The 17,899-nt window shown below is 36.4% G+C and overlaps 1 protein-coding gene across 16 annotated transcripts in view; it reads right to left on the bottom strand.

Moving 5' to 3' along the window:
* ERC2 (ELKS/RAB6-interacting/CAST family member 2) overlaps positions 1-17,899 on the bottom strand; it is a 367,942-nt gene that overhangs the window by 279,187 nt on the left and 70,856 nt on the right. For all 16 annotated transcript variants that reach the window (XM_069865912.1, XM_069865911.1, XM_069865913.1 and 13 more), the window contains 2 exons: positions 15,129-15,284; positions 12,407-12,574 (listed from right to left, as the gene is read on the bottom strand). In XM_069865912.1, the coding sequence (XP_069722013.1) occupies positions 12,407-12,574; positions 15,129-15,284 (324 nt within the window). The remainder of the gene's footprint in view (positions 1-12,406; positions 12,575-15,128; positions 15,285-17,899) is intronic.

Raw genomic sequence — 17,899 nt, 5'->3', positions numbered from 1 at the left:
TTTATCTGTGGCCCAACACTTGGCACGATAAACTTCATTATGTTTATGGTTATGCTTAGGAAAACTACTCTCAATTGTTTCCAGTCTGTTGCAAACATAAACCTACATGCTGTATTAAATATGTACTATTGTATTTACCACAACTCTATGAAATCATGCATTAAATCCTAAAATGGGATAAAATAAAGGCAACTTCTTCCCACCGCTCACCCCCAATTTCTGGCAACACTTCAAAATAAACTAGGAAGGAAACTAATCCTTATATTGAAAGGTCAGTCAGGACCTTATTTACAGGAGACTGAAAAAAAGAAAAACTGACCAAAAAAAGAAAGCTGACTGAAAAAAAGAAAAAAATTCAGTAAGAGAAAAGCAAATTTCTCTATCAACTACATAGAAAGATGAAATAGCTCCAAATGAAAATCTTAGCATTATTTGTGTCTATTAATGAAGAAAATGGAATTTCTTCTAGCCAAAAGAGTAAAATAAAACTTACACTTGCCTAAAAATTGAAATAAATTATTAGTAAGGGAAAAGGTTAATTTATTGCAACTCAAATTATGTGAATCTGACTATGTATTGCAGAGAATTAATGTTTCAATCTTTTATTTTCATACTTTCAAATCTCTGGAACTTTACTGTTCCTGACATAAAGTGGAGAAATGTAGCACAAAGTCCTCTTGCAATCATTATTCCTTCATATGCATCAGAAACACTTCTTTGCTTTTTCAAAACAATATTTTTCCTTCTTTTCTAAATCTTTATTTCTTCTAGCATGGTACTATTCACACCTTTTCTTCTCTAAAACTAAAACTGCTATCACACTGAAAATCTTCACAGTTTCTGTTCAGCTAGAATCTTTTAAAAACAGAGAGACAGATCTGTGGTATAGAATATACGGTCAAAATTCATCATAATGTACAGAGTTCAAACAATTACAGCTGGTGTAATGGACACACATAGGGAAAGTATGGTCATATTAAGAGGAAGAAACCTAAAATATATGGTGTCCGTAACAACAGCAGCAAACCTTGGCATTCTCATGACTTTTTACATCCCATGCTTCCTTCTCAAAAATATGGAAATTAGCATAGAGATAGGAGTAATAATATTAGCATAAAGATAGGGATAAATTAGTCTTCTTTGTGTGAAGAAGAGCACGTTCAACAGAGAACTACAGAAGAAACAATTCAAGGCCTTTCTTCTTTATATTTCACAGACAGATAACAACCAAAGGCATTTACACAGATTCAATTTACTTAATGCCACATAATGCTATTTCTTTAACAAGTATTACTGCATTAAAATGTTATTGCATCAAAATAATATAAGTAACGCTAGCAAGGAGAGGTGTATAATCCTGTACAGGAAACACAAACATAAAGGATTTGTTTGAAGAGCCAAGATGTAAGTTATAGTGCCACACATTGATTCTTTTCTTGTGATTATTTTAAACAAGTGGAGAACAGCACCACAGTCAACTAACTCAACAGTTTGCTAACATTGTTAGCCACTTATATGACCAAAGATCAAAAATGAACATTTTTCCAAGGAGACAGATGATTTCAGAACTTTGTTATGAGCATTTTAACCCAGTCAGGTCCAGCAAACGTTAATTAGCATCCTGCCTTTGAGAATATTTTGTATTATAATTAAATTGCATTCACAGCCTTTTCATTAACTACATATCTTCAAAAATTTTTGCTCTAAGGACATTAATACCCTTATTTCACTAGGCGCTATCATGCACAGTAGTAGTTTAGCCCAGTTTCTTTTAAGTGTCAGACCACTATTTTCATGGCTCAGTGTGCACCACTGCAACTCCTCCCTGCAACAACTGGAAACTAAGATGATTGCTCCCACATGTCTGTGCCAGCCAACAGTCAACATGGATATTTATTTACTAAACCCTTAAGGCTACACAACTTCACTGCTATGAGTTACCATGGTAGAGCTGTGAAGTACCAAATCTACTTCAGAAAGAGAACTTTTGCCACACACATATCATCCTTCACTTGTCTAACTGAAACAGTACATTTATGTCTGGGTTTCTGTTTCGTCTAATTTATAAATAAAAACGCAACTTCCACTTTAACAGAAACAAAAAATGAAAGCCATAAAAACTGGAATTCTGTCAAGTTTACCACACCAACTAGGTGAAAATATATTAAATATGTAACTGAATCAAATCATTCGGGAGAACACACAGCTGCTGCTTCTTTTGCAGAAGACAATTTGTAAATATTTTTTATCGATAATAATGACAAATCTTTCAAAAATTCTCACAGCCTGCATTACTTGATGGTTTTAAGTATGGAATGTACTAGAGAAATAAAAATTATTATGTAATTATATTATGTTATTACTTAAGACATGAAGTGTATCAGTCCTTATTGCCTTAGCTGATCCTATTCAGAAGGTTCCCTAAATAGTACCCGGTCACCTGTGAAACCATTGATCTTATGCCACGACATGGCTCTAAGGAAAATATTATTCAGGATCATGCAGAAAAAAAAGAATCAAAAAGCCATCTGAGGTCTGCTGTCAGTATGAGCATCTCCAAAGATTTCTGGACCAACACAGGTACAGAAGCTTTGTATTTCAAATGGGCCAGATCTCCAATTTAATTAAACTCTGCTTCTACTGCAAGATTTCTCCTTTCCATAGATAGAGGACAGGCTGAGAATATATCTTTGTACCCACCACATGCTTGAGTGTTGGGGTTAAGAGCAATGGTGAACTAAGAACTCTGTTATCTATGTTAGGAAGAGCAGATCTCGTCACTGAAAAAAGATGCTCTCAGATTGAATCACTAATTTAAAAGACAATTTGCAGTCTCTGGCCTTAGTTCCAGGGCAAAGGCTGAACTGCCCCACATTACATCCTTGCATTGCATTAACACCCATATTAGGAAAAACAAACGAACCAACACACACACACACGCACCTAAAGAAAAAACCCAACCCTTGCACCGGTACAATGCAAGAAATAAAAAAGCTTACATTGTCCATACCTTTGTATAGCAAACTTTTACCTGGCTGTATGTACCATACACAAAGATCAGCCTCATTTTTTTTCATTTTTACCCCAAGACAGCAGACACAGGACATCAGCCACCATTGCTCTTTCCCTCTTTCACTTTTATAAACTCAAGAGCCACTCGTCTTTGGCCTGAAGGCCACTCATGGCTTAATCCCCTCTACTCACAGACACCCATCTCCCTTCAGTCACCAGACATAATTCAAGTCTTCCTTTAAGTGGCTCTAGTCCTTCCATCCCAGCTGTTTTTTATGCATAAAAAACCAGAAATACCCAAAACTAGTTCAGTAACTTCTCATCGCATTTCATCATTACAGCAATATGTGCCAAACAGCTTTAAGAGTTTCAGACTGAGGGGTTATGTCTACTAGTTATTACGCCAATTACAACATCTACAGATTGTTTGTGTTCCCCTGGGTTCTGCACCTACCTGGTAAAATTTCAGTATTGTTTTGAGATGGGTTCTTCTTCTCATTTCTTTGTTTACAATGCCAATACCTTAGAATCATTACTGGGATGTTTAGACTTAATCACAACACAAGCAATAGCAGATTTCCTCTCAAAACAGCTCCAGTCAGAGAACAGGTTTTAAAATAGTAGGTAACAGCACTAATATATTCCTAATTATTTCCATCCACTGGAATCAAAACTAACTGAAGCTTAATGTACCTTATCACAGTAAATTTTGCCAAGTTATAAAAATCCATTAAAGCTGTCTAATTGAATATTGTTTTAAATGGCAACAAGGTAATATTCTGTAAATCTAAGAACTGGGGGGGGGAGGGACAAGTTATTTATCACTCTACTTAAATAAAAGAGATGACAAGACGAAGTGTTTTGACAGTAAGATAAAGCTAACATTCATTAAACTGTTTGTCCCAAACAACTTGCATAAAGTCTTTACACAGAGTATAAAGCCCTTATCTTTGTACTTTCATCTTTCCCATTTTCTTTTTAGCTTTCCTGTCTCTTGGCACTGCTTCCTACAGGCCCCACAAACAGAACTCTCCACTCTGTTACCTTTCCCTCAGACAATTCCATTTCAATTTCTTATGAATTAAAAATAATGATACCCCCCAAAGAAAGAAGAGTTAAAACTATTATCAAGAATGGATTCAATTGGGGAGCAGGAGATAAATGAACAAATCGACATTTAATCTTTTTCTGGGTAAGTTAATGTTAGTATATAACTCACAAAGCAGAAAATGCACATCTTTGGGAGAATATCACCTATCACATGTTTGAGAAAGCTTTGTTTAAATTAGCAGGGAGTCACCAAGGTTGGAACAAGTCACAGGAGGGCTCTAGTCCAACCTCCTGCCGAAAGCACAGTGAACATTGACCACAGACAACACCAGCTCATGTGCCCTTGAAAAGCCAAGTCTTTAAATTCTCCAGTAGATATACAGAATAAAAAAAAAACAACTTAGTTTCACAGCTTACTTAAGTTTAAATATCGTATTTTGCTAATCTAAATGTTTTTTTTCAATTTAACTCTCTGAATTTTTTTTCTTTGATAGGAATGGTTGGACTCGATGATCCGGTGGGTCTCTTCCAACCTGGTTATTCTATGATTCTATGATTCTAATTTACTGCCTTGCCACTACGCCCCTCTCTCTTGCTCTGAATCATCACAAGAGCCCACCAAAACTTTATAAAAAGTGAACTAGCTGGCAAATTCCACCGGAGATAAAGCCCCGTTGGAAATACTGTAAAGAGAGCCATGAACAGCTGTGGAGTGACAGAGAGTAAGTGGCACACAAGCCTCTGGAATAGTCCTTTTTACAGTGGGTGATCTTTCCTTTGCATGCACTGCAGATCTACCAGAACAACATACTGGCAGCCAGCACAGAGACCACACTGAAATATCTGGCCCAGCCTGATCTGAAACAAACAACAAAAAAAAAAATCATGCAACAATAGAAAAATACAAAATCAATGTAAAACTACGTTAGAGTGAAATAGCCGTAGTTATACCATTATTTCTGTAAAATTAAAAACAGATTTACATTTCAGGCAATATCAAATATCAACATGGCAATAGAAAGAAAAATAAAGTGTTTGTAGTTTTACTCCAAGTATTGTGTGCTGTCTACTTTTATTTGCTCTTTATGCAAACTAAGAATTGCCAAGAAGTCAATCACTTCACAGTCCTCCAGAAACAGACTGTTTAAAAGAAAAAACAGATTGCAATAAATGCCTACTATAATCACCTTTCCTCTTCATTTTATGAGGTTCTCTATATTAATACACATACACTGAATACCTCAGTATTCAGTTACCCAGTAGATTTCACTTATTTTTCTAACCCATTTTTTCCATTGCCAGTGCTGTGCTCACAATTTACAAATTTCTTTGTAGACATTTACTTCTTTCACAGTTCATTAACCTTCAAACAGCACACCTGCCAGTTTGTCAGCGTGCTATCTAAGCAAGGATACACTGACAAATAAAGTGCTAAGTATGTTTGTGTCAGATTTGCTTATGATATGAATGTTTTTCTCCACTGCGCTACCCAACTGAAATGAAGTTATTTGCATTGATTTGTATGTTGGGTTTTTTTCCCTGATGGTAGGAGTAGTTAAGTGCCAGTCATTGCAAATATGCACAAATATAGTCTCAAACTGTACTATCTACCACTTTTTAAAGTATACAAATGGTAGTGCCTGATCTTTTAAATCAAAAAGGACCAGTCATGCTGTTTAACTTCATTCCATATGCAGTAACAGTACAAGGTTTCATTTAAAAATTAACTTCTATAGCATTTTTCAAAACAGCAAGGAAAATCTAACTAAGATTGATGTTCTTCCTTTTCACAGTTCTCTATGGAACACAGTGACATTTTCCGTGTTCTGTAGCTGGAAGAACCTGACCTTGCATCATTTTTATTTAACCTCACGGTTCGCATATTAATAATGAAGAGACAATCAAAACAAAAGCTATATACATTAGGGTAGGAAAAGTTTGCATAGTTTGGCACTATTACTACATATACCCTTTAAAATGGAACAAAATGAAATGCACATAGTAGAGGTGGTGAACCTTCAGAGGACCGGTTCCAAACTTTTTTCCTACTGGCAATAAACCATTTTCAGACCTCCCACCTCTGGCCACCATGGGAGTTATTGCTTTCCAGGATTTTATCTTTTTATTTAATCTGTCAATAAAAATTCAAAATAGTAGGTTCCTACGTCAAATAAAACTATCAAAAAAAAAAATCCAAAACACCGATATCACTGAGACAACAGAAAAATCATGCAAAAAGCACATCACGTTTAGATCTAGATTTCACTTATTTACTGCTGGTTTTAAATTTTCTCACATCATGTGACAAAGCACCATCGTACCTGAAATTTGATCCAATTACATTTGTTTGAAGAAAATTAACCACAGTCATCATAAAAACTGAGATATCCTCGTATTTCTGAGGATCTGCTATAACACACGTAAGACAAATATATGAAATAACTGACATGCTAGTTATGCCTCTCAATAGTAGTTAACATTCTGCAGAGATTTAGAATCCTTATAACTCTGCTTACACTTAATTTCTGACACCATGTCGAACACCAGCAATGTGCCCTTGTGGCAGAAAGGCAAACAGCATCCTGGGCTACATTAGGAGGGGTGTTGCCAGCAGGTTGAGGGACGTGATCCCTCCCCTCCACTCATCACTGGTCAGGCCACATCTGGCATCCTGTATCCAGTTCTGGACTCCTCAAGAAGGATATAGATATACTGGAGAGTTCAGTGAAGGGCCACAAAGCAACTAGGGGATTAATTAAGGGATTTATTAAAGAATTGGAGCACCTCTCATAAGATAAAAGCCTGAGAGTTAGGAGAAAAAAGCTGGACAGAGCGCAGCCTAGAAAAGAGACGGAAGCATCTTACCACTCTGTATAAATATCTGGGGGGAGGGTGTAATGATGGAGCCAGGTTTTTCACTGGTGTCCAGTGACAGGAAAAGAGGCAAAGGGCACTAACTGAAACACAAAAGGTTCCCTCTGACCATCAGGAAACATTACTGTGAGGATAACCAAGCAGTGGCATATGTCACGCAGAGAGGTTGTGGATTCTCTACCTCTGGAAATATTCAAAAGCCATCTTGACAGGGTCCTGCACAACCAGCTCTAGGTGGTCCCTGCTTGAAAAGGGGGTTGGAGCAAACGATCTCCAGAGCTCTCTTTCAATCTCAAGCATTACATGATTCTATGAATCCCATTCTGTTGCATCATATGTAGCTGCTAAATAATAAGATAAATAATAATAAAAGGCTTGTTAAGTAACTGAGACTCTGTTGAGGAGACGAGGCGCTGAGGGACATGGTTTAGTGATTGATGGGAATGGTTGGACTCGATGATCCGATGGGTCTCTTCCAACCTGGTGATTCTATGATTCTATGATTTCTTTTATTACAGGATTTATTAAGCTGATTTAATTACAACAAGGTGCTTATGAAGAATTCCTCTTCAGGAAGGAAGTTGACACTGTCATTATGAACGTTTTACCCAGCTCAGGTTTACAAATGCCTGTTAAGTACTTTCTGGAGATTACTATCACCTCCAGAAAGAAGCCCTTCAAGACAAGTTATAAGCATGTTTTAGGACAGCATAAAAGACTACAGTGATAATTAAGAAGAACTATCCATTTTTCAAATAAGGCAATATGGACACAAAGGAGGAAAGAAGCGTGGATTAATGCTGGCCAAAATATTATTAATTTTACTCATCTGAGACTAACCAACAATAGCTTGTACAGTACAACATTCCTTCCATAATGATTTCCACCTGCTGGAGGGCTGCCATTCGCCCGGCATCTCCCCACAGCTGCTTTTCCATCTGCTGCTGGAACCCATCACTCTCCCTTTAGATAAAACCTGAGGCCTGGAGATAGAAGATTCAGTTGCTCTGCGCAAACAAAATCTTTTCCAAATTCACAGTTGCAGAGAATGAAATCTGCTATGTCCAGAATCATTGCTGGATTGCTACCGCAGCAGTCTAGCCTTCAGCTTAGTCAGCTTAAAGTCCAGGTGGCAGAGACATCCCATCTGGCAAAGCAGTATTTTTATTCTTCATCCATCTATACTAGCAGGCCACATGCATGATCACCGGCTCATTTTCAGGTCTTTGGTAAGACAGAACTTGATTTTAGTGCATAGAAAGCTCCTCTATCCTACCATGAGTCTCCTGTTGCAGGGACTGCATTTTCTGCAAGAAATATATGAGCTACGCTAGAAGAGCTTTTGATCTGTTGCCGTTTTGTAATTTAATTTAACGCAGCTTAATATATATACCAGAAACAAAACATCAATGGCTTCTGCGGACAGTTGGAATTAGCCCACATTTAGTCTCTCACACATAACAAGTGTAACATTTTCTGCAAAGATTCATATGAGATATAAACATTTCCTCCACTCCTCCAGAATTCTCCAAACTGAAGATTAAGAAGAAATGTAGAAAGTCCTTTTGAAAGGCAGGCTATTTCTGAGTACTGGACAGATATTATTGAGTTACACAAAGCTGATATTTGCAAAGTGCTTACCAAAAAGTGCAAGCAGCACAGCCTGTTTCAACCATCTCATAACTGACTAACACCAAGATCAGCTTGAAAACCCTCAAACTCACGATACCCAATGAGTGGCCCAAGGCCTTAATTAATTTTTACTGAGATGTGTTCTTGTTGCTTATGTTAAGGATGTGTTCTTTCTGGTTTTGTCTAAATATTGATAGGAAACAAGTACTTTGGCTTCCAGGAGTAGATGTAGCAATCTACAAATTCAGCCGCTGTCCAGCTTTTTGTGTTCCTTGGAGCCCCCGTGCATTTCTCCAGAACGCCCACAGTTTAACAGACTCTCTCTCCAATAAACTGCACGCCTAGTCTGGAAGTTGTAACAGAATAGTTTGTGGAGAAGAGATAACCTGGCAATCATTTTTAACCAGAAAAACTCCCAAGCATACAGCAGGGTGGTAAGGAATGCGCCGAACCCCTCAGGGTCTTAAAAATATGTAACAATAGAACATCATTGGAACATGCACATCAGCCTTGAAGAATCTTACTTTCTAGTCTGTGAAATTGCTTTGTTTTCATGACTGTAAGAGAAAGCAAGTAACATTCCCACATAGTTACACAGCAATTTACAACAAATCCTTTGTTTGGTTATGCAAGTGTATTTCTTGCCACTAGCTGAAAGCTTCTACAAAACTCTGTTCCAGGAAAGAAGAATGAATAGGTCAGTAGCTTTAAGGAGCTCTTGATTTGAAGTCTATTCAAAAAGAGGTGAGAAGTATGCCCAGTCTAACCACATATCTTTTGCAAAGCTGAGTATTATTTAAGTCCAGAAACTGCTCTTCTTTTCCAGCCCCTGAATATCTAATCTCTAGGTTGAAAGATGCACAACCTGTGATATGCCTACAGCAATCCTAAAGGTTTAAAATAAAAAAAAGTACTGTTCTTTCCTGATAAATCCTGGCTTGAGAAACCAATGGGTGCACAGTTTGCTTTATTTTTATCTAAATAACATAAAAGATCTCGTGGGGCAGATTTGAGATACCCTGCATCTCCACCATAAAGTACAGGAAAGTGATAAAACATTCAGGGCATCTTAAATGGATTAAAAATAAGATGTCTTTACTATTGCCAAAAATACACTCATTATTAAAGTACTTCAAGATCAGGTATATTGCTGACATAATTTAGAGTTTAACACAGTTTAAGACTGCCTCATGGGTAAATGGTGCATATAAAAGCACCATTTTGAAGAAATTTTGAGACAAGTGAAATTATGTCCCATTTTAAATCTGCTATTAGATCAAAATTATTTGCTAAAACCTTTCAAATAGTGGCTGCATCAATACATATGTAAACCAGAACTGGAACAGGTTTTCTTCACGTTGCTCCTAATGCATCTCAAGATGTACCACATCCCAAAATGAAGGCTGGTATTAACCCAACACTTAGCAGCCTTCGTTTTCAGATGACCTCCCAGAAAAGAAAAAGTTCCATTAACATGATACTACTGCCAAAAGCCTCCCATACATGAGCAGATAATTACAGCAAATTTTAACTAAAATTACTTCCCATAAGAGGTGAACAGAATTCACCACTTTTCTCCAATTCCCTTTACAAATGGGTCTTAAATAGAAGTAAAAAAAAATAACCTCTCAAAAAAGGTTGTAATGTTGTTTGATAAATAATTATCTACACCCTGGCCAAAGCAGAAAACAGTAATCACCTCAATTTCTATGAGGAGTATAAAATAGTTTGTGGTGTTTCAGAGCTTTATCGGTTTATGAAATAATGCAATTACTGACAATTGACAATAATGCATATAAAGTAAAAAACACAATTTCTAAAGATTCAATCACAAAAAAAAGGGCTCAACTCATTTAGCAAGTCCATGCAGAGACAGCCATAACTGATTAGAATGAAGATATACTGTGAGGACATTTATGAGTTGTTCTGCTTCATTTTTAAGTCTCATACCTGCGATGACCCACCCAGCTTACAGCGTTATTTTATTCAGAAAGCAAGAGTTGTCATCAGAATACTTTGGATTATACAGAAGTAAAAGGTTAATTAAAATAAATAACCAAAACCAGGAACTGATATCTTCCACTGAGCTGAAATTACACTGAACATCTTTCACTAAACCCATACCTAAAAAGACTTTTTTTTTTTAATTGAAAGCTGAAAGAATCCCATACTATTTGGACAAAATATCATATTCACTTGTATCACAAATAACACGATACTAGGCAAAACAAAAGAGATTAATTCTCTGCTATCATAGAGCACTTCTTCTACCAAGCTACTCCTCTAATCATTTTAACATTAATTTTTCATTTGGTCTCCCTGAGAGACTAACGACAAAGCAGACACAACACAACTGATTGTCACCGGCGCAGCAACAGGCAACTATAGCTAATTTTAACTTAAAATGCTACATGTGAAAGCTTCACACTCAACTGCCTCATGCAGAAGAGGAATTGAATACCTGCAGAAGCAAACTAGCTCTCCACTAGGACTGCACAACCCTAGCAGCCCATCATCAAGAGCACTGTACATTCAGCTCTTTTTACCACTGCCCATCTGCCAGCCATAAGACTGTAATGCCTTCAATACATATCAGTCTGATAAAGAACTGGGAAATCAAATTAGTGGAGAGGCAATGGAACTCATCATCATCCTAAGCAGCACAACAGGTAATTCAAACCTTGTAAAACAGATTTGCAGAGCCCGAGATCTAAAATATGTAATCTTTACTACTCAAAAAAATAGACTGAGATCTGCCAAAACTGCTAAAGTTTTTACCGTTATTCTATTATGATTAGTTTGTATTATATACATATGCTGGCTGGCCTATGAAACACAAGCTGGAAATTCAAAGATTTCATCTGTATTTTCTTAATGTACAAAGGATAAGATGTATAGATTAAAGATATAATCAGAATCTTAGAAATACTGCTGTTTCTGCTTCAATTAGAATGATGAGTTTAAGCTGAGTTAATGATGAGTTAAGCCAGATATTTGAGGAGTTCTGTAAGGCTCCTGGATACCTTAAATAACTATTCGCACTGTATAACTGAATTTCACAGGCACTGATGACTCTTGAAAAGGGAACACACATGAAAAACAAAATGAAGATGTTATAATAGGAATTAATCTAATCACTATTCTGTGCTGCAAGTCTATGAAGGCTTTTTAAAATTAAGTAATGAAGTTTTAAATGAAGCGATGGACATTTTTAACACTGTATTTAAACATGCCATCAAATCTGACAACCATCCCAACCATGCCTTCAACTAACCATATTTTTATGATCTGACTTGGAAGATACATATGTAAGTAATGCACTGGCCTGTTTTAAAGATTGAAATTATTCATATTTTTCAATAAATGCTGATTGCACTTGAAACAATAACCACAGATTAATATCATGTACCCTTCAACAGATCCCTTCAAAATACATCATCAGCTTTGCTCTTCAGAACAGAAATACACAGTAGAAAAGAAGCATCAAGCCAGAGCAACACAAGGACAACACAGCCAACCAACAGATGAAGAAACAAGGAATGAAATCACAACAAATCAAGACATTAAGGCCCAGTTTCACCATTGAAGCCAATAAGAATTAGGCACAAATGTTTTCTTAAAATGCAGCGATAGGTGCTTCTAAAACAATTCCAGAATGAGAGCTGGTGAACTACCAAAAAAATATACACCATACATTGGCATTTAAAGGGTTTTAAATTATTTCACTATTCTTTACCAAATTCCCTTCTACACAGATTTGCAACAAACACCTCACCCCCCTGGCAAATGCCATTAACTAAATATTTCTGTTGCATTTTATGATTAGAAAACACAATACCTCTGTCTGAAGTATGGCAGCTCTCTGTTCTTTGGCAGTAAGTGACTCTTTAAGCACTTCAATGTGTTGCTTGCAATCTGAATTCTGATTGCTAAGGGTTTCAAGCTTAGTTTGTAAGGCAAGAAGTTCTGATTCTTTCTTTGAGAGTTCTTGTTTCAGTTGGTCAATCTGTAATGGGAGGGAGACAGATCATTAATTTCATTTCCAATTCATAGTTACACTTGAAATTGGAAAGGTGTGAACAACCATGATATTACAACTCAGACACCTGTAAATTCTGAAAGACCTCACTTAAGTTCAAAAGAATTTATACTGTGTAAGGCAAGTCTGGCAGTATGGCAAAAATGCATAGGAAAAAGTGTTCATAAAAGCATAAGTTCAATCCAATAGTGTATTCCTTCCAACAGAATGATTCTTGTGACTTATCATTGGCCAGAGCTGCCCAAGGTTTTTTTAAGAACCTGATAAGGAAAAGCAGGCATCTTAGTAAGGAGAGAAAACCAGTAAAGGGGAATTTTAACCTTACTTTTCTCACAAATGTGTTGCTGCCCACTATCCCTACCCTCCTTTTTTCTTCCCTGGCAGTCCTATTGGAATTCTTAGGAACTAGGAAAGTCAAGCCAAAGAGATTAACTTAAGAGAAGTCTGGGGAAAACGTTATAAAAAAATCCCACAGAGTATAATGTCTGTGAGACTGTAAAAGTATATCTTAGGGGAAATGGCAGAAACCCAGTCACTAAGGCAGAGCTTCTGAATTTATCTGAATTTAAGACTCATCAGTAGATATCATGGAACTGTAATTATTTTACACTTTCCATAACGATAAATGGGAGGACCAGCCACAAAACCGAAAAAGGGTGGTTTATTTAAAATACATGAATTTGAACAAAGTACTGGACAATACACAAAATGATACTAAATGTTGATGAATGGGGTGACATAACTATTCTACTTCAAGTACTGCAAAATAACACTGGTCATCAGATGAATCCAGATACATCATGTCATGATGATTATTTGAAATAGAACACCTCAGCACATCTGCATAACTCAGAGAAACCACACTTTCTTTATATTTGGAATGTTTTCTTGATGACTATAAAGACTAGATATTTTTCTATAAAATTCAAGTTTCAACTCTGCAACAACCAGACAAGCACTAGAAGAGCTCTTTCCATTCTCTCCCAACACACATTTGGGATCTAAGAAATCTACAAGGGCTAGATGTGAGACAACTCAAATATCCCCATGAAAAAAAGACTGTATCCACAAACTGATCCTACTCAACTCCATTCTAAAGATCCACATCCTAAAGTATTTCACAGACTGAATATTCTATGGGGCAGTGACTGTAAACATTTACTGTTGATCAAAATATTTCTATTTTGTTTTACATTGCAAGCGTATCCTTAAAAATTAAAAAATCTTCCAACTATAGCCCATATGCATGTCTTCATATATTTATTCCTTATTTCTCTTTATAAATCTCAATACATTTGTCTAGCTGGTTAAGGCACCTGGCAAGCCACCACTGAGCTACTGTATAAAATCAAGAATCTATACTGGCTCTAAAAGCAATCACCTCCACAGTCTGAAAATATCAAAATAAGAAAAGAAGGGTATAAAAAACAGATGTCAAGAAAATGTGAAGAGTGCAGTTAAACTGCTAGAGAAAACTTTCTCTTGAAAGCACCTTCCTCCATCCCTTGCCAGAACATGAAAGCGAGTATGGCAACCCAGACAAAAATGTACACAAAATGAAGAATGGGAAAAATCTGTCTACAAGATATAAAGACAAAATGTAGATCTGCAGCCAATCATCTGAACTATACCACATGCTCTATACAAGACCCATGTGAACATCACAGACGCTTAACAGTCTTCTCATTTGTCTGCTTTCTGGGCCACAGAAATATACTGAAGCTTCTCCTCTCAAAAACTTCAGAAGATTTAACAAAATACTAGGCTTTGTACAACATTTTTATATGATTGGGAGACAGTAACAGCTCTTCTCAGCCTTTGGAGTGCTCATCTTTATCTAGCCAGCAGCTGAGCACATCAAATTACCAGCTGGGACAACAATTCAGACATCAAGCTCTACTTCTGATGTATTTAAAAATAATGAACAAGCAATACTATTTTGTGAGCTTGATATCAGGAAACGTGTTACATCACTACCCACTTACTAGCCACTACCGGTCAACTCATAATTATCTATATATAATAATTTGAAATGAAAGGTATTTTGTAGGAAAATAATCAACAAATTGCAGTTCCTTAAAAATACTAGAATATTACAAATTGGCATCTTCTGTGGAACAGTAGTCCTGGCGGTAGAACTGCAGCCAAGTCCAGGGAAAAATTTAAAAAAAAAAGCACAATTACAGCTGTGCCAAAATGGTGCAAGTCGAAATTATGAATTCAAAAAGCCAACATTAAAACATCATACACATGAAAGGGAAAAGTAAACATGATATAGACTTAAGTTTGTAGTAGCCTCCACAGAAGTGCTGAAAGTGAAGTTCTTTTCCCTACCACTTCCTAAGTCAACTCAAACAAACACACTTTTATTTATCCAAAAGGCTTCAATCCTCCATAGCTACTGAGTATTGCACAGAAGAGATTTGCAAAAAGAAGACATGCAGTGAGCTTGATGTGTTGAAAAGGGTCAAGTTAAAAGTTTTATTTCCATTACTAAAACAGCTTTAAACATTTTTATTACCTTATTTTTCATGAACTTAGAGTGACTCTTGTAAACTTCTATTTGTTTGATTTCTTCTTCTCGGTCCTCTGTATTCAGAACTCCATTTGTCTTTAACATCTGTATTTCATCTTCAAGATCTCTTATATTGCGCTCTAGTGAAGCTATTTTTGTATCCTAAGTTATAAAAAAAAAAGTATTGAAAACAATACAAAACATATTAACATGTAACAGCAGTATATCTGTACTTGCATAAATATCAAATAATAAGAGCAAAAATGGATAGTCCGAATATAGATTGCACACACTGCCATAAACCAAGAGTAATTCTATGGGTTTTGGTTTAAATAAATGCAGAATTCAGACCTCTGGCACCACCAGAAAACAAAATGTGCAATGCTATGTTCCATTGCACAGTCTGTAGAGAATATATTCTGTTCAATATTTTGCCTTCATTTCTACACAGTTAGGGATGGATGGAGACTGGAAAACGCCCTACTTCCCACGCGCACAGGACAACATACCTTGTTTACTTCACCATGTAGGCCTGGCTATTCTTCCACATTCTTAAATAAAGAGGGCTAAGCCTAGAGGTCGGTAGATTATCACCACAGGACAACAAGCCATTTCATTATGCATCTCAGCCTATTTCCCTGTTTCCATAGAGTTCTGCCTGCTGTCAAGAGGAAGAAAGGCTGTTTCCTCACACACAAGAGTTTTTCCTGTGTGCTTTCATCCAAACAGAAGCTCAGTATAAGGATGTAAAACTTTTCAATAAGACATCTTGAGACAAAGGAATTTAAAATAGAAGTTCAGGAGAGCTCTCTTCCATGACAGCAAACATACTTTCATGCCATACAGGCACAGTAATGCATTTTGAAGGGGAATATTAAACCCCTTTGTGCATCTTACAAGTTTCCAAATTAACAGCATGCCGTTTCAGAAAAAGAGCTCCAGACAGAGGAGAAAAAAGTGCCAGAATGCAAAGGAAACAAAGAAAAAATTCCTGGAGTGTGAAATTGCTGTTTCTTTTCTGTAGAACATCTGATATTGAAAATGCTGATGATGATCAGCAGACTGTATTTCCATGTAGCAAAGACTGTATGATCACAAATATCAAGTAACGTTCCTATCAAACGGCCCTTCATATGACAGCAAATGAATGTTTCTAAGACGCTGTTCTGTTCACAAAACTTGTTTGGTTTTTATTTTAGAGAAGATATTAAAATAAAAAGTTGTGATGGAATGAAAAAAAAGAAGGGGAGAATTCTCATTACATCTCATCATTTGGAAAAACTGCTCAAAAGAAAAAAAAATACTGAAAGAAAAAAATAATTTTAAAAGCTATCAAGGCTTACACACAACAGTAAATTATTGTTACTTTCACAGATGCTAAAGTCAAACCAGCTTGTTCCATCAGACTTCATTTTAGAAAGTTTTGACTCCTATTATTGAAGATAAAAGCAAAACCTAAGCTTCACTGCACTTCACAAAGACTTTGCACTGAAATGTATTAATATATATATGACCTGTTCTGACATTTCATCTGGGAGCAGTCCTCATGAAATCTCTCCAGCTTATTCTTTAAGAGTCTGGCTTTTCGTACTGCATTTGTATTTTACTTGTTTGCAAATATAAAATAGCAGAAAGCTTAGAGCACAGGCTGCTACACTCTTTAGAGGTTTTATACATCACAGAATAACTTTTCAGCTTTATGAGAAATATCTAACATAACTTTTGAAAGCATTTTCTGTACTTCTGCATCACAGTAAGTTTGAACTCCCCAAGGAAAGGTGTATTTTTAGTTAATCTCTGAATATTGAAATTACAGTCATTCTGTCTCTAGAAGTATTGTCAGTTTTGTATCAACTTTTTATTGGAACAGAAGCCAGAAATTTTGAAGACTAACATCTGTTTCAGAATAATTTATCAAAAACATCAGTAATGACAAGATAGAAGAAAAGCCAGACATCACCTTCACTCACAGACTGTTCAAGAAGTTAAAGGCACTGTTCTCTTAAGTATGAACAATAAAGGACTCGAAGCTCTGCAAATACACCAGACAGTCTGCTGGTTTGTCCAAGAAACCTATGAGTTTTCCTCTCTGGATAACTGGCAGAAAGCAAGGAACTTTGTATGTCAAAGATAATACAGAGACAGCCTAGAGCTCCCAACCGGTACTGCCACAGGGGAGATGCGTTGATTTAAAATATGGAAAGAAAGTTACATAGCCTTGCTTTCACTAAAATTTTTGACAGAATAGGCACGTTGCCATAAAAATCTTCTGATTCAGCTGAATCAGCATTTTCCCACAGAAAACTTCAACTGGAAAACTTTCAACCAGCTCTTGTTGTGGCACAGGGTCTGGAAATCTTCCAGAAACTGAAATAGGAACAGATGCAGCATTTCCTTCAAACCTCTAAGACTTATCCACATTAGCAGCATTCTAAAAACATACATGGGTCTGTGTTGAATCACAAAGAAGATTCCTTTACAGTAATGTTACAGAAGCAGCTTGATATTAAATGGTACTAATAAACGCCTTCTGAGTTCTACTACAATGCAATATTGGGACAGATTTTTCCAGTCAGGTCTTTTAAATCTGTTTAAAGACATAAGGTTATATAGCAGGAATTGTCATCACAGTACTCACCCTAATCTATCCCCTCCTTCCAGCAGTAACTTCTTCCTTTACTACAATAACGTTGCAGATATTCTACGAGAGAAGTTAAGGCTATTTCTGTGCCAGACTTAGCAGAAATCCACCTCTCTTTGAACATGAAACAATTAGT

The sequence above is a fragment of the Phaenicophaeus curvirostris genome, chromosome 11 (assembly GCF_032191515.1).
Source record: "Phaenicophaeus curvirostris isolate KB17595 chromosome 11, BPBGC_Pcur_1.0, whole genome shotgun sequence".
Lineage (NCBI taxonomy): Eukaryota > Metazoa > Chordata > Aves > Cuculiformes > Cuculidae > Phaenicophaeus > Phaenicophaeus curvirostris.
Note: the sequence above shows the minus strand (reverse complement) of the source record. Positions and strands in the feature narration are given on the sequence as shown.